The sequence below is a fragment of the Notothenia rossii genome (assembly GCF_949606895.1).
Source record: "Notothenia rossii genome assembly, chromosome: 1".
Lineage (NCBI taxonomy): Eukaryota > Metazoa > Chordata > Actinopteri > Perciformes > Nototheniidae > Notothenia > Notothenia rossii.
In genome coordinates, this window is record NC_136912.1 from 39,091,909 (window position 1) to 39,113,664 (window position 21,756).

General features: G+C 41.8%; 1 protein-coding gene across 2 annotated transcripts in view; it reads right to left on the bottom strand.

Moving 5' to 3' along the window:
• LOC307039389 (VPS10 domain-containing receptor SorCS3-like) overlaps nucleotides 1–21,756 on the bottom strand; it is a 355,063-nt gene that overhangs the window by 99,528 nt on the left and 233,779 nt on the right. For both annotated transcript variants that reach the window (XM_079681402.1, XM_079681403.1), the window contains one exon: nucleotides 7,577–7,650. In XM_079681402.1, coding sequence (XP_079537528.1) covers nucleotides 7,577–7,650 — 74 coding nt within the window. The remainder of the gene's footprint in view (nucleotides 1–7,576; nucleotides 7,651–21,756) is intronic.

The following is a 21,756-nucleotide window of genomic DNA, read 5'->3' on the forward strand; positions in this document are numbered from 1 at the left end:
GTCCTGTCAATTATGTTAAGTTGTGTCATGTTTGTGATTGTCATGTTCATGTTAGTTTAGTTTAGTTTTCTTCCTGTTTTATTTTGTACTCACCTTGTCTCATTCCAGGTCCCTTTACTTCCTGCTTTGGTTGTTTTTCCCGCCATTGTCAGCGTCTGCCCCGCCCCTGATTGTTTCCACCTGTTCCCACTTACCTCATGTATATATTGTCCTGTCTCCCCTTGTTAGTTGTCGGTTCGTCTTGTTCGTTGTCCCAAGAAGCCAGATCCAAGCCATCGCTTAAAGAGATTCAGTGTTCTGCCTTTTTCCCTCCATGTGAGCGCTTTACTTTTGTCATTTTGTTATTTCCTCTAAAAGATTGATTTTGTTTTTGCCAGTAAAGATGATTTTTCTTCAAACCATTTTTGTCTCTGGGTTGTGCATTTGAGTCCTCTAAACTATTGAGTCAAGGTTCCTAACAGAACGAAACGACCAGTATGGACTCAGCCAACCCCAAGACGCTCCAGACTGCCCTGTCTGCACAGGGAAATATCATCTATCAGCACCAGGAGCAGCTACAAACCATTAGCCATGGAGTGAAAGACCATTCAGAACGCCAAGAGGATTTCCAAACCTCTGTCACGTCACAGGTGAACAATCTGGCAGAACAGCTCCACAGAGTCCTCACTCATCTAGAGGCAACTTCTACAGCTCCGATTCCTGCTATGCCACCTGATGCCAATCCTGCCGAGGTCAGTTTCTCTCCTGTCCCACTGCAGTTGGCATCGCCAGAGAAATATTCAGGCGAATCTGGCAACTGCAGAACCTTCCTAGTCCAGTGTGACCTGCATTACACACTTAACCCAACCGCTTTTGTGTCAGATGAGGCTAAAATATCATTTATGGTCTCCCATTTAACCGGCAGAGCTGCCGCATGGGCCACTGCGGAGTGGTCAAGAGACTCCAGTATATGTAGATCTTTCACAGCCTTCAAAGACACTATGAGCAGGATTTTTGATCTTACCTCACATGCCAGTGACGCCACCCGTGTACTCATGCAGCTCAAACAGGACCCACGGCCAGTATTAGATTATGCCAGTGGCTCTAACACCCCAGCATTAATAGACACCTTCCGGAATGGACTCTCTGAAACCATCAAAGACCACCTGGCTCCACTATAATTACAAGACCTTGAATCTCTGATTTCCATGTCTATCCGAGTTGATAACCGCCTCAGAGAAAGAGAGAGAGAACGGCGCCAAACTGCAACAAGACTTCCCAGCCACCAGGGGCGCTCTCTAGGTAAGCAGCCTTCATGGGATCCCTTGTTTCACTCTTCATCAGGCCCAGCAGGAACAGCACCATCACAGGCACCGGAAGAGCCCATGCAGCTCGGGAGAACAAGGATTCCTCCAGAGGAAAGACGGGGATTTTGGGCCCCATGAAAATATATCACATTGGGCCCCAACACCAGACCCAGGCCACGCCAACCAAGCACAATTGCTGTAACCACACCTTCAGAACCCAACCCACTCATTTATGCTTTAAATAACTCTACCTGTACAGTCTTGCCTCTATCTTGTAGTCCAATACTAACCGCACAATACTTAATGACACTGAGCTGTGAACATATAAAACAGTGCAGACGTGCAACATTCTACAGTAGAATTCACTATTTGATATAAGACTAACATTCCTGACAATAGATCTCAAGTCATCTTTTATGGTGTACATGCCTTTTTAATAACATTTTTGAATGGAACATTCATAAATCTAAATAAATATAACTTAAATATACATGACTTCTTAAATTAAAATAAAGTGAGCATTAACACCAGTATATCATCATTTATAAAATGCTATAACAAAAAAAATAACATAAGCAGCAGATTTTTTTATTAAATAAAATACATACCAACTACAAAATAAGCGGGTATTAAAGTGTAAATGGACAACAAAACGGAAATGGAAGTGAAAAGGCCTGATGGTGTTGCTAAATCAGCCTATTACCTGTTCTCAGTCTTTTTCTGATCATGCATCTTGTTTGTAGTGATCCAAGATCGTTACCATAGCCTTGCCCTTTAACAGTTATTACGAGGCCTTGCTCAGCCTTACTCACCAAGAGCCCAGCGCCTAGCCTTCTTACAGGCAAAGTCACTGATCAAGTCCTTGAAGTCCAGCTTTCTAGCCAACTGGCTTTCAATGGACAGCATGGCAAGACTGCAAAGCCTTATGGGGGGACAGGGCTGCTGAGCCTAGAGATGGATCTGTTGGTCCTGGCACCAGGGGGAGGGACAACTGATTTATATGAATAGCTGCTAAAAATGTACCTGCATTTATTAAATGTGAGCTAAAAGAGCCGTGAAATGAAAAACCTCAGCATTTTCTGTGAAGATATTAACAGTACTTAATGTCAGCAAAACATTACAATTAGGGATGCACAATATTGTTTTTTTGAAACCGATACGATAACTTCCTGCTTCTCAAGACCGATACCGATAACCAATAATAATATAATATATAAATATATATATTAAATGTACCTTTTAGTTTTTTCCTCGTTTTAGCCCTGGGGTCTTCTTTGGCAAACTTCTTGCCTTTTTAAAAAGCCTCGTCGATAGGTAAAAGCCCCGGTGCCTTTGCAGCTGGCTTTTGGATTCGCCGCTAGTTTAGCAGCGCAGGGTCTTCGTACGCTTTTAACACACCATCGTAGCGATGGCGATGTTTCAGGTGACTAATCAGGTTGGAAGTATTATAGCTCGTTGGCTTTTTCCCTCCTCGTGGAACTTCTGCATTGCATTTATTAATACAAATAGCAAGCAAACTATCTAACTCTGAAACTTTGAAATAGTCCCATACTACCGACGACATGTTTGTTTACTGTCCTGGCTTAAACGCCGCACACCATTTACGTCACAGCCAGGCATGAGTTAGGGAGCGCTGGATTTGTGAAAAATACCACAGTACTGGCAAAATGGGAGGAGCCGAGTGAAAAACAATTGCCCCTCATCCCAATCCACCCACACCGCAGTATTTTTATTTATTTTTTTACCCAAAAAATATGTTGTATATTATCGGGGCTATTAATACTTTTATCGGGTTTATCGGGATGACGTCATAATTCCTAATATCGGACCGATAATTATCGTGCACCACTAATTACAATTATTATTTACAATGGACTAAGCTTAGCTAACAGACTAATTTCCACCATGGACCACCCACCTTTTCTCTTGAAAAACTGGGTGACATACTGTCACCCTTTAGTCCCTCTCTCTTGTCTTTCTCTCCTTTCTTTTCTTTCTTGAAAGCCTGACTTTGTGAGGGGTTGAGACATGGCACACACGTAAGTACTAGCATCCCTCCTCATATGCTCCGCCTCTCACTCTCTGCCAGAAAGTGCGGTGCCGCACAGCATTTGGAGGCAGGACCAAACCATTACATGTAAATAGGGAGGGGTGTACAGAGGCTTTGGATAATTAATTTTTGGCAGAAAAAAAGTTAAATGAATCGTAAGTGTAGTGAGTACATTATCAATTTAACTTTATATTAATGTTAATTGTTGATGATTGATGAAAGGTTACTTAAACATGTTTTCTTAATGTTCTAAACATTTTCGGGGCCCCTGTCAGTCACGGGCCCTTAGAATCTTCCTAACCTTTCACCCCCTTACGGCGCCCCTGCCAGCAGGCGACATGCCCGGGAAAAGGGCATGCTCACCAACCATAAGGAGGGTGCTGTTGAGCAAGATTTCCTCTGACTATCCTCCTCGCACACTCACCCAGGTTAAAGTCACAGCTAACAGTCAGACACATACTCTGGGGGCGCTAATTGACTCTGGGGCTGATGAAAGCCTCATAGACTGGGGTTTAGCTAATCGCCTCAATATTAAGACTGTCCCTCTCAAGCATCCCGTCAATGCCAGCGCCCTAGATGGCAGACTAATGTGTAAAGTAACTGATTGTACAGAACCCATTCAAGTGACAATTGATAATGTATTTCAGGCTAAGGTAAAGGATATTTTGAGAGAGTATTTGAATGTTTCTGTTTTTGTGTATCTGGACGATATTTAGATTTTCTCCCCAGATAGTCAGCCTCATGTCATGCATGTCCGCCAAGTTCTCCAGAAGCTTCTTGAGAATCAGTTGTATGTGAAAGCTGAAAAGTGCGACTTCCATGCAACCGCTGTCTCCTTCCTGGGCTACATTGTCACCGCCATTCAGGTGCAGATGGATCCATCCAAGGTCAGTGCGGTGACCAACTGGCCCACTCCTGATAGCAGCAAAAGAGTTCAACAATTCCTGGGGTTTGCCAACTTTTACCGGAAGTTTATACGCAACTTCAGTTCTGTAGCCGCACCTTTGCATGCTCTCATCTCCTCTAAGGTTTCTTTTCAGTGGACCCCCCAGGCCGATTCCGCCTTCCAGTGCCTCAAGAAAAGAATCACCACGGCACCTGTACTGACTGTTCCGGACCCCAAGAGACAGTTTGTGGTTGAAGTTGACGCATCCAACGAGGGCATAGGGGCTGTGTTGTCCTAGAGGTCCTCCGAGGATATCAGGATGCACCCCTGTGCCTATCTATCGCGTAAGTTGACCTCAGCTGAAAGAAATTATGATGTGGGGAACAAGGAGTTACTAGCTGTCAAAGCAGCATTGGAGGAGTGGAGACACTGGCTAGAAGGGGCGGAGCAACAGTTTCTTGTTTGGACTGACCACAAGAATTTAGAATATGTTAGGAAAGCCAAGCGACTAAATTCACGTCAGGCCCGGTGGACTCTGTTCTTCAGCAGATTTAACTTTACATTATCTTTTCGGCCCGGTACACAAAACCGTAAGCCATACGCACTGTCTCGTCTCTTTGACCCTGAACATAATGCCAAGGAACCAGTATCAATCCTTCCACTGAACTGTGTGGTTGGGTCGGTAACATGGCAGATAGAAACAGATGTGAAGCCGGCGAATGTTGTGAGGCCGGCACCCAGCGAGTGTCCAGGCAACCGCTTGTTTGTCCCTGTGTCTTTACGCTCTCAGGTAATCCACTGGGCTCACACGTCCAAGTTCACATGCCATCCGGGCGTCCAACGAACAATGTTTGCCATAAAGCAGCGGTTCTGGTGGCCGGCCATGAAAAAAGTGGTCTCGGAGTATGTGGCGGCCTGTCCAGTGTGTGACCGGAATAAGACCTCGTCCCAGGCCCAGATGGGTCTGCTCCAGACATCTCCATAAACTTTGTGACTGGACTACCGCACTCCAAAGGTAACACTACCGTCCTGACGGTGGTAGACCGTTTCTCAAAGATGGTACATTTCATTCCTCAGGTCATTTGAACCCAAGTGTTCAGAATCCATGGTTTCCCCAGTGACATAGGGACCACACCGACAGAGGATCACATTTTATTTCCAACCTCTGGAAGGAGTTTTGCCAGCTCCTCCTGAACCAAGACCTTGAAACATGCCTCAGGTGCCTCGCGTCCCAGAAGCAGACCACTTGGAGCGATCACCTTACCTGGGTAGAGTATGCCCACAACACTCTCCCCTCGACTGCCACGGGTTTTTCCCCTTTCCAGTGTGCTAACGGGTACCAGCCTCCTCTCTTCCCTGCTAATGAGGAAGAAGTCAAGGTTCCATCTGCGCACGCCATGGCCGACGCTGTTGGCAGGTTTGGGCCGGTGCTCGGCAGGCGCTACTCTGGACCTCGACCCGGATGAAGACAGTGGCGGATCGTCACCGGCGTGCGGCCCCCCTCTACAGGCTGGGCCAGAAAACCTGGCTCTCCACCAAGGATCTACCCCTACACGTTCACTCCAAGAAGTTGGCACTGAGGTTTGTGGGTCCTTTCCCACTTTCAAAAGTCATTAACCCTGTCTCTGTGCGCCTCAAACGTGAGCAAACTCAAGCCAGTTCGAGAGAGCACTCTGGTTCCCGCCTCCAAGCCCCCTCCACCACCCCGGATCATTGAAGGCGGCCCGGTGTACACAGTCGGGAAACTTCTGGCGGTCCGCAAACGAGGCCGAGGACGACAATTCTTGGTCGATTGGGAGGGTTACGGCACTGAGGAGCGTTGCTGGGTCTCCTCGACTTTTGTTGTGAACAAGACACTCATCAGTGACTTCTATGATCGTCACCCTGAGCAGCCTGGGCCGTCGGGAGTCGGCCCTAGAAGGCGGGGTACTGTAGTGTCCCGTCAATTATGTTAAGTTGTGTCATGTTTGTGATTGTCATGTTCATGTTAGTTTAGTTTATGTTCCACTTCCTGTTTTATTTTGTACTCACCTTGTCTCATTCCAGGTCCCCTTGTCTCATTCCAGGTACCTTTTACTTCCTGCTTTGGTTGTTTTTCCCCGCCATCGTCAGTGTCCCTGATTATTTCCACCTGTGCCCACCTGTGCGCGGATGGAACCTTGACTTCTTCCTCATTAGCAGATTGTTTCCACCTGTGCCCACTTACCTCATGTATATATTGTCCTGTCTCCCCTTGTTAGTTGTCGGTTCGTCTTGTTTGTTGTCCCAAAAAGCCAGATCCAAGCCATCGCTTAAAGGGATTCAGTGTTTTGATTTTGTTTTTGCAAGTAAATATTATTTTTCTTCAAACTTTTTTTATCTCTGGGTTGTGCATTTGAGTCCTCTAAACTATTGAGTCAAGGTTCCTAACAACTAGTTCCATTCCAGCACAATGCAACACTACAAATAAATAGTCTTCTTATCATCGACTGGGTTGTGCAGGGTCAGCCCACTCTGTCTTTAAGTATATCTCTGGGTATAATCTTGCTTTCTTGCTCATTTCACTGCCTGTGGATTAGACTGGGTAGACATGGCTTTCCAATTGTGGCAATATTTCATATCCCTTGGAGGCGGATGAAGCCATTGTCCAAATGCGGCCAACTGGAGGCATGCCTGGCCATTGCTAGCGACCCATTAAGTGTTTAAATGTCCTTGAAGGGGCTTTGGCGGTGAAGGGCGAAGCCAGCGGTGGATTGTGCACATTCTTTAGGATTATACCACAATGGCACGGAAGAAACTAAGATTTATGCAAGTTAGAGTGGATATAGCCACCAGCAATCTTACGCACACCCCAGTCACCTCACAGAGGGGGTGAGGGCAGTGAGCTCGAATAGATCCGGGCCTTAGTTTGTGATGAGTGTGCACTTTCAGACTTAGTAGGTACACTGCAGGGGGAGTGTGCAGTAGACGGAACTGGATATGAAGCGACAGGGACGTCCCCGATCCATTATGAGTCATAGCTCCTCATACTGTATGTAAGCTTATGTTTCTGCATTCGTATAAAACCACCCCTTTTTTATTCTATTGCTTATATTTATGTGCAATGTGCCCACTACGAGCCGGGCGCATTTGAGAAATGAAGTGGAATGCTGAATGCAAAGTGTGTTCTGAGGGAGATTAATCTCTGCCTGATTGTATCAAGGGGTAGATGATATGCAGAATTCCAGCAGCATCACCAGTCATTCACACACCTCGTCCCAAGCCATCAATATCCCTTTGCTCAGTCGCGTGGAACATGAGCAACAATTTCTGCATTCCTGAGTAAACTAAACTTTGGAGGAGAGGAGTGGACATTTAAAAAAATGGATGACTCACCAGTAGAATCGGCTCGGCGTGACACGTTCGTGAATGAGCTGCCACTTTCTTCCAAAGTCCACCGAGCTGTACAACTGCAGAGAAAAAAACAAAAAGTCTGTCTCGTTAGCAAGATGAATGCACTTTTACAAATCAGTCCGGCTAGTAATTAGAAGGACTGATTTAAAAGTCGTAACAGTGACGAGGGAGCTTGAAACATGGCTGGATAATTCCAGGGTGGAGGCTGTAAAGCATCGTCAGGAGACATCGAGCTGAAATGCTATCATCATTACCAACTGGCAATTTAAGCTAACATATTGTCACAGATATAGGGATCTTTATTCCCTTACAAATTAGAGCTTTGGGTTTAAGACCATGCACATAACAGGAATGATACAATAGAAGTGAAATAGAGATGACATTTATGAGGCCACTTTTTGCTTCATCATCAAAATATTTGGTGTAATCCAGTGGGTTTTATAAGGTGGCTGACAGAGGCAAACGAGGCAAAAATGCTGCAAATATAAGACACACACTGCATTTTTAAAACATTCACAGCTATTACTAAAAGCGCTGCTTTAATGAAACAAACTGGGATACTAAAAAGTGACGCACACAGCTGGGACCATGGTGAAGTTGGTGAAGATGTTTTTTTTTCATAATGTGTCTAGGCACATTTCTGTTTGTATATTTTTGCATCATTTTGGAAAGTGCAGCCTGTTTTGGGGCTTTATAGTGTGCTTGCCCTTGTTTTCCAAGTTTAACCTGCTGTTGAATGTTTGACTGTTTCTTCAGCACCCAATCAAATCCAATGTCCTGTAGAATGAGCATATATGAATGCAAAGAATGATATATAATACAGCTGCCGTTAAGGTGTTCAGTATGTAGCCAGTGGCTCAAATTCAGTGTATTAATTACATCTTCTGGTGTCAGGGTGAACAATTAATAACCTGGGTGCATTTCCTAACACTGTCTTGATTGATGTTGTAGACACAGCTCCCCATTGTTGTTTCCTCGCAGCGCGCAGAGTCGGAGGCTCCAGTTGAGCTCTATGCTAATGTTCCTACTTGCCGTAGCTTTTATCACAGCAAATCTGACACTTACCAAGATAAAAGGATATACATTAGTCACACCGCTGCAGCATTTATTTGTCAGCTATGCAAGGGAAAATCTATCTATGCCAGCAGGTTTGTTTTACAATATAAAAATGACAGTTTATCAGTTTCTTCAGAGCATGTACAGTTAGTGTGCTATACAAATGCATGATATAACAGACAGCTTCTTATTTTAATCACATCTTGGTTTTTGTTTTTTTATTTTGTAAAAACATTGTCCCTGTGTCATGTCTGTTTATAATTCCTGTTTTGTGTTTTTTCTCGCCTTTTTTTAGTATGTCCTGGCCTTATAAAGTGTTGGAGCAATGAATCCTAAAACCTGGAAATAACTTTGCACTTTGACACTTCCAGTTGACGTGTCTTGAAGTAAATGGGTTTTTAAACGCATTTGTGGTTAAAGGCTGGATATAAAATATTTTCTTATTTTGTTCTATGACATAAAATACCTCAGTAAATACCCCACTCGTGAAACTCTGAAGCTTCCTTTTGTTAAATTAACGTTGGTTGCCAATAAATAAACTAATAAACGTCATCAAACCGACACAAGTCCACCTTTAGCTTGAGGGTGGTTATGTGCAGGCAGTTTGATTATAGTATGTTGTTAGCTTTTAATCTTCAAATATCACAAAGTGTTGTTAATAGTTGGAGATTAACCTGCTGAAAAACATGTGATAAGGATCATAAACGGTTGATGGCCACAAGGCTTATTTTCTGCAATATACCGTAATCCAATGGAGAAATCCCATTGCTTTTTGTCGAGGGACCCATTGCAATGCTAATTTCCTGGTTGGCCTACAGAAATATGTAAATTGACCTGAAACAACCTGAGCCTTAGTACACCTGTACTTTATTCTCGCATTAGTCCTGTTCTTTGTTAAATCTTTTTCAGATTCTAATATGTTATATCAAGAACAATGTCTGTTTGGTTCTGTTTGCCTTGCCTGGCCTATTGAATGTTAAAATAAAGTCTTTATGTTAAAAGTTCCTGTCTACTCCACTCTCTTTCATTTGTGACCATCCTGGTTAGGTGTTGTGTGACACGATACATAACATTAACCCTCTATCATACCATTATTCTATCATATTATCACCACTTCAAGTTCATGCCTCTGTTTGAAGTGCTTTCCAACGATGAGTAATGGCAAGAGACCAAAGCTTCTTTATTCTGTCATGTGCAGTTGAAGCGTAGGTCTTGTATAAGGTGGAAGCAAACATTTGTCCCAACCGTGATGAAGTTGAACTCATTCTAATATGCAGTACCCATAGGCGTCCACTCTACAGAAAATGTGATTCCTGATTCTTCCAACCTCAGTAATGAAAGTTCCCCAGCGGAGCCTTTGGGCGAGTGTAGCAGGGCAGCAGGCAGAGTCTCTCATCACTTTGGACAGTGACATATGACGCCAGCGGGCAGGCTCAGCTTTTCCTCTCTCCATTCATCAGTTCAATGACATCTTTACATTTTAAAGCTTCAGAGCTGTCACAAAGTAAGCTTCATAGTTTCCCTCTCACTTCGATAAATCAGCGATTTGGTGCCAGCTGCCGTGGCACCATGCTGACAGCCGAGGCCGCCGGCTGAGGACGGGAGCTCAAATGGTGATTGAGGAATTTCAGAGAACACCTTGGTTGGATTCATCTATTCATGCTGAAAACGTTTGGGTTCATTGGGGTGCAGGTATTGGACATTCAGCTGAAGGTGCTTTGAAATGCTGTTGTGGACTTTTTAGTAGTTTGTTAATCACATTTGTGTAGGTTTTGTTTTTTATTTCAATGGTAACTATGACCAATATTCAGTTAGAAGAAAGTACATTTAAAAATCATTTTGATAACAACAACAAAATCTTGTTAATAATATCTTGTGAAGCTGACAATTGAGCAGCCCGACCTAGTAAGGAGGCAGAGGAAGAACGTCCTGATACAACCCGGTGTGGGAATTTATTCATCGTTGGTACATGATAAACAACATCAATTTCCCCATATAACTGTCTCCAGCACTATCGCTTTCTCTCAATGAGCCTAACATGCCACCCTTTATAGGCCCAACAATTGGACTGTACCTTCAAAAGGGGTGGTATGTGCACAGATGGTTAGCTCAGATAATGAAAACCAGTCAAATAAAAATAAACATTACTTGGAAATAACAAACATATATTAATTAAAGTATACTTAATTAATGTACAAAAGGAAACATATTATAAACCAACAACATCAATGTGCACGATATAAAACCACCCCTGCCTCCACCCTGCTCAATAACCCCACCCGGAACGATAAAACCGGGTTCGCCGTTTCCCCTGGGACTCTTTACGGTGACGGACCCTGGGACCGGAGACGGGAGAACAGGTGGAGGTGAGTGTTATGATGTTAACTACTGCAGGGACGATATGACACATATATAACAGAAATGTATATTTCTTAGTCTAAACAGCTTTTAAATGACTAGAATCGCTAATCATACTTTGTTCACCCATAGGTTGGCGTGCCAATCCAGCCCCCCGACATCAAGGATTAATGTGTTCTCATAATGACGTCATGTAAACCATTCAATAAAACGGGTTTGAACGCCACACAAGCTCTTTTCATCTTTCATACATCAAATGCTTCCCGTGCAATGTTTTACAATGGAACAAATTAATATGCTTCGCCAATAGTGAAGCTATATAATACGTAACGGAGACCGAGATCTACGGCCCAGAGATCACCTCCGTTACAAATATCAAAGAGAATCCCGCACAGACTCGGTAAACTTTACATATTTATGTACAAAGCTACCTCTTTTAAAATCTGCACAGCTCTCCAGTTACCATCCCAATACTGCACATCATTTATTTTTCAACATTCTAATTCTGAAACTAGAAAAAAAAAAAAGAAATGCGAAAATGTATTACAATTGAATTGAACTGATACAAAACAAAAAAACGAAGTTTCCACGAGAGGGAGCTTCTGTTGTGCACCGACAGAAATGTTGAGTTAGTCACATTTTATGTTTTATGGTTGTATTGTCTTCCACTTCCTGTTTTGTTTTGTCACTCACCGTTTACCTGTAATTCCAGATTCCCTGATTGTCTACTTTTTGTGTGTCTTCTGTGCTCATCAGCACCAGCCCCGCCCCTGATTGTTTCCACCTGTGTCTTGTTGCCGTGTGTTTAAATTCCCCAGTCTCCCAATGTTCCTTGTCAGTTCGTCTTGTCTCTTGCCTAGGTCAGATCTATGCCCTCCTTGTTGTCAAGATATTTTGTTCCTCGCTACGTGAGCAATTTTCTTTTGTTCTCTTGTTGTCATCTCATCATCTCATCCAGAGATTTGATAGTGATTATTTTTGTTCATCTATTGAAAATAAAGTATCTTACAAATACTACCTCTGTCTCCTGGGTCGTGCAATTGAGTCCTATCCCCTGAGATTCTGAGTTCGTAACAGTTTCTCCAACACTCACTCTCCTAGTCTGCTTTGTTAACTTCTGTAACAAAGTGACACCACTATGGAACACTTGCTCTTCTATTGATACATAATATGTTAAGAGGCAGAACATCTCTAAGACGTTGACCAATCATAACAGAAACGGCTAGCTAACCAATCAGAGCAGACTGGGCTCTAGTTTTAGATAGAGGGTGAAAAGAGGTGCTGCAGCACAGGCAGTAGGAGAAGAATAAAGAGCTTTTTGAACACTTAAGCATGGAAACGTGTCACAGTAGAGGCACAAAATACAAATATTAATCTGGAAATTACCATGCATGCATTTATTTGCTTGAATTTATTGTATTTGATATACCCTTAATCGTCCCATAGAGGGGAGATGTACATTCTGCATTTGACCCATCCTAGGCAGTGGTGCCCAATTCGCCACCACCGCCCGATGCATGATATAAAGTGAGAAATTACTATCTGTATGACAGTGTGTACTGCACTCGTCTGTGTAGCTGACCTTACTGTATGCCATTGGTGAACCGTGTCTATCACAAGTGGACCTTCTGTAGAAACCCCCCCGGATTCGAAAATGTGGTTGTTCTAGTTAGACAGATGTCACGGCGGCAGTCACTTTGCGTTGGACGGCCTTTTTTTATAATGTCCATCTTTTCACTGAGAGATCGTCTTGAAAAGGGTACTAACTTCAATTCTGCAACAACATCCTCTTCACCTGTTGCCATTTCGACGTAAAAAAACTATAAAACCTCCTTGCTACGTAGCACTTACGCTGGATCCTCTGTCTCGAGCCAGTGAACTAACGGGCCTTCTAGAATACCCTGGAACCGAGGGAAACTCTGAAAGAATACGCCCATTGGCTACAAATCATTATATCATTGGATATAGAATACCTTGGTTGAAGGATATTCTTTCCAGAGACCCAGAAAAATATCTGATTGGTTACATTTATTTTCTAACACAAAAACACTCAAATACGTAGTGCATGGATCGAGAAAGACAAACAAATCAACGTAACACTGTAATATTACAGATCAACAACACAGATATGGTTCTCATTTATTCATTTGATTTAAATTGTATTAAATCATATTTAAATAATTAATTCAATTTTTTGTTTTGTTTCATCTGATCGTCCAGGGTATTCTCTGAATATCTTGAAGGCCATGACGTTCACCACTGCTGTATGCTCTGTTCACAAGGCATATATTTTAATAGACAAACTGTTGTTCGTCTATTAAAGCTTCTACATTTTATGAATTTACAAGAAGGCAGATATTATTGAATGTTTCAATGTCATAAAACTGCATTTTTTTTATCCGATTCTGGGGACTTTATCTCCAGTGACAAATGATATTGTAGCATCTGTTTTAAATTGACGGACACAGTTGATTTCAGTATGTTCGCAAATATATAACTTGTCTTTGCAGGTAATAGAGACAAAACTTATCATTAGCATTACAGTGTAGCTTTAATTTTGCTCTTAATGGGTCCCCAACATTATACATTAGTGACACTAAGTGTAACAGCCTTTTAATAATTTTTTTAATGTGATTTTTAATTAGCTGCTGCTTATATGGAAACAAAACACAGGTATTTTTTCACAATAGTTATTTTTATCTTGATATGAATGTTGTTTTTACACAAAACTAGACTCACTCAAAAAAATGTATCAGCTATTTAATACACATTTCCACCTTTTTCCAGGGATCAGCTTGAATACAACTTATTAAGCTGAAATGCATATATATATCAGCTGGCTATTCATCGCCTTAATGACTCGCCAAATAAGACATATCAAATAAATTAAGTTCACTGATAAGAACTAGACAGAAAATATGCAAAATGGACACATAATGACTAAAATGTGAATAAAACGACCTATATGGCTCTTTGTGTTAAAAGGCTATATTAATTCAGGTGAAACGGTGGTAGAATAACTGAATTTTAATACAGTGCCAAAGATCGAGTTTGAAAAACAAAAACATCATGACTATGCTTCCTTATCAAAGGAATTATTCATGTAAACGAGATACACAGAAGCGCACTCAAACGCTGTGTACTCATAAGAAGTGCCAAGGCCAAAAAGAACAACTCACTCTGGTTTAGATCAGAGTCAAGGTCTTTGAGGGCCATGTCTCACAAGAAACTCAGGCAGCACTTGTTTTATCTCATTTAGCCATCAAACGAGGTAGAGAATATTTTGAATATAATAAGCTGCCTTTGTTTTAATTCCATTCACTTATAAAGGGATATTGGATTTCCGACTACATAGTAAATAAAAAGAAAATGGGTGTGCATGTACTTGTCTACATTTGTTTTGCTTCGTTTACCCTTAACCCATGGTTTGCAGCAATCACATTTATGGGAAGTTGAATCAATCAAACACAGATGGAATTTAAATAAGAGATGAATTGTGCTTCTCTCTCAGGAGCGGGCGTACACATCAACCATTCAAAATGTTCATGAAGCCTTTTCATTTACAACTGTTTTTTTTCTCTTTTTTAGGATTGTGCAGGAAATGCTTGAAATAAATGTACATTATTTAGTGGGAATGCTGACACTGCATTCCAACTACTTGTTCTTCTACGCACAAATTCTTTATTTTTATTATTCCGCCAGGTTATTTTGTCCCTCTTCTGCTTCCACATTCCACATTGCAGAAACTGGAATCGATTGCTATTACTTTTCTCATTCATAACTTTCATAATTCCAGAGATATATCCCATAATTCATCACATTTTTAACATGGAAGTCAATGGAGAAACTCTTCAGACTAGATTTAAAATGTTACACATCGTTCTGACATTATTCCTGTTACACAACTTTTAAATCATATTCATACTTTTAGAAATATTAAACATTGTTCAGACCTTGGTAAAGAGGCCTTTTTCAGATTTTAACCTTAGTGTGTATTGCGCAGCTCGTTAAGGCTTAGAGTGCGTGATGTCACAGGTAGAGTGGAGGAGAGCTTGAAATTCGCCTTCATATCTTTTTTTAAACCTGCCATAATTCCCAAACCCTACACTCCTTGGACATAATTTGTCATGGAAAACGTAGGAAAACATCTCTTAGCTTGGAAAATAAATAAAAAATCAAGCAAACAAATTTAACAAAATGCCTCTTAAGGGCATGAAGTGACAACAACTTTCAACATGTCTCCATTAACCTATTAAGCCCTGAGCCTGTTTTTCAAGTCTCAGGCTCGATAATGACATTCCCAGAACAAACTAGAATATGCATTTCCTGCTGAAAATGTGTGCGAATGCTGTAAACTGTGTACATTTGTTGCTGAATTTTGCTGAAAATGCAGGAAAAGCATAATATGTTATTAGGTGAATGGTCTCTGTAGTTGCTTTTAGCTACAAAAACCAAGTAAGTGTGTTGCTGAACTTGGCGGACAAATGCAGAAAAGTGAAATTATTTGAATCAAAATTGTTACAGCTCAAATGCATCGCAATGGCTTTGTTGAAAATCTGAAAGTGAAATGTTAAATTGGAAGAGTAGGAAACATAGTGAAGAAGCTTAATATTTAAAGACCCAGTGAAGTGCATGTTTTTGCACCAAAATGAAATGGCAGTTTCATTCCTTACATATCATTGTGCCTGTTCATGGCTAAAATATTTTTTTAATAATTCATAATTAATGAATTATTAATTTTGCCGTCCGAGCCTAACGGAAGTTGCAGACGATAGTGGCTGTGACGTCACAAGATGTACCCAGTTGCGATTGTAAACATGGCGGAGACTTTGGAAAGTGATACTAGTGTGAGAGAAATGATTGATTTGGACAGCTTTTCGGACAGGATAGATGAGGAAAGTGATCAATCTGGTGCACTTTGAGGGCAACATTAAGAGATTTATGGATACAGCTCTCAACACTCATATGAAACATATATTTCAATAATCAAAAAACATTGGAATGATTTCTTAACCTATTTTATACAACTAATATTACATAGATGGAAATATTTGTTTACATAGATGACCAAACCCACTGAGATAACTTAGGCTACAGTTTACCTCCCGGAGCTGACGTTATCTCTCTCAGTCCCACAGGAGAGCACTCTCCCTCTCCTTATTGTTGAAACAGCTAATCTCCGTTAGCTCCGAGCTAGCACCAGATGCTAACGACAACACTGTAACTCTCTCAGTCTCTCTTTCTCTCTCTCTCTCGAATCGACCAGTGGCCTTTATTTATCATGATCAATCAAAGAATCTACGAAACAATGACACCAGCCAGGCCAAGGGCGCCGGAAGCAGGGGGGCCAGGGGGCCATTGGCCCCCCCACTTTTCAGCCCTGCCCCACATTTTCGCAGCAGCAGATGCCGCGGAAAACTGTACAAATCCCGTTTCAATAATTCCCCTCTACTCTAAAGTCGCATCTAAAACGCGATCTGATCTAGCTGTGTACATTTTGTTATTTTTGATTGTTATATTCAGTCTCACTAGCTTCAGGCATGTTTGAAGCTTGTAAAGGGAAGTTGACAGCTCTCACTCGCCACTCTGCTGTTCCTCAGCGCCGCTCCCCCTCCCTCCCGCTGAAATTATGAATGTAAGGTGTATAGTAATCATAGATAACACGGCAGGGTCCGTTACAGTTTGTTTTTATCTGATTTCAATTAAGCAAAGTCTTGGCTTTCAGTACATTAAACTTGTTTCGGCAAATTCAGATGATAAATAGGCCTACAACTTTGAAGCTTGTAACGGAATAATTACAAGCGGAGAACGGAGTAATTTAACGTCACTGCAGGCATAACAACAGCCGGTGTTTCTCGTGAGTCTTTTCCCCGGGAAACAAACACAATACACACAAACGCAAAAATACACAAACACACACGTATATACACGCGGCGCGGAACACTGTACAAATCCCGTTTCAATAATTCCCCTCTACTCTAAAGTCGCATCTAAAACGCGATCTGATCTAGCTGTGTATATTTTGTTATTTTGTATTGTTATATATATTCAATCTCATTAGCTACACGCATTTTTTAAGCTTGTAAAGGGAAGACCACAGCTCGCCTCTCACTGGCCACTCTGCTCTTCCGCAGCGCCGCTCCCCCTCCCTCCCGCTGAAATTATGAATGTAAGGCATAGTAATCATAGATAACACGGCAGGGTCCGTTACAGTTCGTTTTCATCTGATTTCAAATAAACAAAGTCTTGGCTTTCAGAATATTAAACTTGTTTCGGCAAATGCAGATGATAAATACAGGTTTGAAGTTTGTAATGGCATAATTACAAGCGGAGAACTGAGTAATTTAACGTCACAACAGGCATAACAACAGCCGGTGTTTCCCGTGAGTGCAGTAATCCAAACGAAAATATCTTCCCTCCGTAGTATTTTTGATCATTTGCTCCGCTAATAATCAATCAGATCGATGGATTCCAGAGAAGAGAAACACTTTAAAGGCCTTTTTCTCAAAACGATGACTCTGTAACACTCATTATATAATGTGACATATTTTGCTTAATATTTGGAGTACAAAAACAATCCTGATCTCATTAGAAAGCTAGGAATCAAAATGTGTCTTCGGGTCAATGCGAACGATTTCGATGGAGCAGGTCATTTTGCATTAGGTAAAATAAAGCAGGCAGACATAACAGGAAGAATATGTACATTTTAACCCAATCAAATAGGACATTGTCACACCATTCAAATGTATCCATGTAAATTACAACCAATAAAAAAGCTTAGATTTGTTTATTTGTTACGTTGTTTACTTTATTTGTTACGTTGTTCTGCTGTGTGTGTCAGCCATTAACCTAGAGATATAAAGAATATATACACTTGCAAACATGTCAGAAGAACCAGCGCAGAAGAAAACTAAATACGGTCAATCTAAACTTAAATTTAACAACTGGAAGGTCACATCCCTGACATCCACATCTCCGGAGGCTGGACCTTCTTCAAACAGCAAAGCCAGATGAACCCAAAAGCAGCAGCTCTAGTCTGCGGCCGCAGAAACTGTCAAAACCGCCGCCGACCCCACCGCCGCCGTTGTTGAACCGAAACAGGCTGGTTCCAACTGCATGGAGGTTTGCTGTTGGGACATTGAGGCGGTTAAAGCTGTAAAGCTAACTATCAGAAAAAAGGAGACCGCTAGTAGATTATTTGGGCAAAGAGAAGGTACTTCAACGCAGAATGGTACAAAAACAGAGTGGTTAATTCTTTGCAAAACCACTAAACGATAGTGATAAATTGCGATGTTAACAACCTCATGATAACCTCATTTTTTTTTTACTTAGGATCATACCTGTGTTTAGTCTAGAAAAAGGTGAATGTGTGCATTTTATTATAAAATTGTGTATATTTACAGACTGTTGCAAACACTAAGAAGCTTATAAACATCAGGTTTAAAACTAAGAGCTTTACAAAAAAGTAACACAATTAAAGATGTTTGGAGTTTTATTTGAGTTATTCATTTACATTTTTTGTCAAAGAGATGCTGATTTGAAACCGTTGTAGCCGTTACGGCATTTCCTGTTTCTGCCGGAGAGAGGGGAGTTTGTCCCAAAGCTTGCCGCTGTATTTACTCATTACATTACATTACATTGCATTTAGCTGACGCTTTTATCCAAAGCGACTTACAATAAGTGCATTCGACAGTGCATACTCCCTCCATCTGACAGGAGGGAGCCTCATGTGTCACTCCACGGAGTTCACTCCGTCACGGAGGGGGAGTGTCTAGGGCGTAGTTTGGGATTGGGCCATACACAAGCACTTTTTTTGGCCCCCCCAATTCTAAAATGAATCCGGCGCGCCTGAGCCAGGCTCACCTTCATCTTTTGGGAACAGAAACATCGCCACTTCGGCAGACTTGACATTACTACAGCCAGCGGCAATGCATCGTTTCCCCTGTGTTTTTCATCCCTCTTTCTTCACTGTTGCCTCCATTGTCAGGTTTTCTCGATTGGCAATCACTTCCAGTCGACTCCGACACACTTTCCAGGAAAATACTAGCTCAAAAACGTTGAGAAATTCGACTTTGAAAAAGAGAAAAAATGAACGGTGGTGAATGTAAACAGTGCGGCGGCGTCCATCTCGTGACGTCACGCAGTAGATCGCAAGCCACGCCCACGAAGGCGAAGGTCGACTGCAGATTTCCCCGGCAAATTCAAAACTCGTCAAATTCGTTGCTATTCCAACATCTTTTGATATGGGTTCCAATGGAAAATTTTGGTCATTACTATACGTATTAGCATAACTGATCATGCACAGGTGCACACTTCACAGGGTCTTTAAAAGATAATGTTTTAAAAGATATAAACAACAAAATGTATAGCCTCAATGTCCTGAAATAGCTGAATAAGTTACATGTTGAATGGTTTCTGTAGCTGAAAGTAGGCTGAAGAAGTTAGATATTATATGTTAGTAGTAGTGAATGAATGTGTATTAAGAAGAGAAAATAAAGTAAAAAGGTTTTGAAAAGCAACAGAATATTTTAACCGCAAACTTTTGAACTAACTTGATGACGAGTGATCTGTCGCCATGGCAACGGCATTTGATGAAACCCCATAATACACTTAAATGTGTTGATGGCTACATCGTAACCAAACCTATGAAGTTTTGGGCCGTTTGGAGCATTTTCACTGAATTTATGAGAAAACCGTGTTTCATGGTGAGCATTGTGTTGCCGTGGGAACGGCATTTGAAGAAATCTCAAAACTGTCACGTAGATGTCTTCACGGCTGGACTTTTTGCACACGTGAAGTTGGAGCACTTTTTGACAATTTTCATAGGAGTTATAGCAATATCGTGTTTTATTGCGAGGGATGAGGAAAACTCACTATTGGCACAGACATGTTGAGGGCAGGACTATTAACCATTATCTGAATTCTGGTGCTGTTTTGACCCTTTTCATCGGTGTTACGACAACATCGTGTTTTTTGGCGAGGGATGTGTTTCCATGGAAACGGCACATGGTGAGATGTCAGATTTGACGTAGGGCTGTTGTAGGGCTGTTGAGGCATGGTATACAGGTGAAGATTGGGGGACGATCGGACCGTGTCCATTGGAGTTACAGCGACATTATGTTTTATGGCGAGGGATGCGTTGCCATGGTAACACCACATTATGTAACATCAGATTTGATGTAGAGCTGTTCAGGGCCACAGTGTTAACCATCATGTGATGTTTGGTAGCGTTCTGAACATGACAGTTGGAGTTATGACATCATCACACAGGTGCTTGTGTTTGAGCTAACGACGTTATGAAACACCTGTGCTTGAGCCCAGAGATAAAAGGTTTCCATTGTGAGGTGCAGTAATCAGTGAGAGGAGAGCCTTTCCATTGTTCTGAATGAGAGATAAACCTCTTACATGTGAACGTTTTGTTGAAGAACCGTAGCCATACTTGCCAACCTTGAGACCTCAGAAATCGGCAGCATTTCATAATGCAAAATGTGGGGGTGCTAGTGGATCGCTGGAGCTGTTAGAACTACAATATAAGCATGTTAATGTTAATCTAAGTGCAATGCCTTGCAGGCCGCAGCACCATCCTTGATGGAGCATATGTGTGGGCAGGAAAGGAGTGAGCAGAGAGTAGAGTAGTTGTCGATTTTGTTCTGTTTTCTGTGACTATCTGCCTCACCCTCTCAGACTTTCAGTTGCGCGCGCTCCTAAAGAGACGTGTAACCATGGAAACCAAATAATGGTGTAGCTGTATTAAAGTCCGAGTGGAAACAGTACTGAGTAAATCTGATTTTGTCAGAAATCGAGAGAAATGCGGGAGAAATATGACCCCGGGAGGAAACCGGGAGAGGGCAATGAAATCGGAAGTCTCCCGCGAAAATCGGGAGGGTTGACAAGTATGACCGTAGCAGATATCAGTCAACACGCGAAGCATCTCAAGGACCCTGAGCGTCTGAAGGGTGCTTTTTGTGTACTTTCGGGTCAATAATGTGGCCTTTTTGGCAGATTAACTAAAGGTGTGCGGCTGCTGTGGTGAGGATCTATGAGGCTGAACTTACAATGGGGTTTAATGGAGACATGTTGAACGTGTTTTTCACTTCATGCCCTCAAGAGGCATTTTGTTTAATTATTTTGCTTAATTTTTTTTTATTTTCCAACCGAGGAGAGGTTTTCCTAAATTATTCCTGAAAAATTATGCCTCAGGAGTGTAGGGTTTTGGAATTATGGCAAGTTTAATAAAAATATGAAGGAGAATTTCAAGCTGTCCCCGACTCTAGCTGTGACACCACACACTCTAAGCCAGAGGTGCCCAGTAGGTCAACCGCGGTCGACCGGGCAATGCTGGTAGATCACGACTCCCTTTGCCTGCCTGCCACTTAATTCAGGAGTTTACTTGATTAACAGAAAAAGCGACCTATCGCTTTCCAGTCTGTTAACCCAGAATGCAAAGTGATACAAAATAAGTCAAGTGCCGGGAGAACTAAAATTAAGTTAAAGAGACAAACAAGAGACAACAAAATGAGTGCGGGATCGAGCAAAAAGCTAAAGATATACCACTTCCACCCAGAATGGGAGGAAGAATATTTTTTTGTGATGTCACATTCAAAGGTTATTTGCCTTATTTGTGAAGCAAGCGTCGCTCTGCCAAATAAAGGTAACGTGGAGAGGCATTATCGGAGTGTTCACAAGGCATATGACAGCAATTTCCCTCCGAGTAGCGAGTTGAGAAAAAGAAAGGTCATGTATTAGTG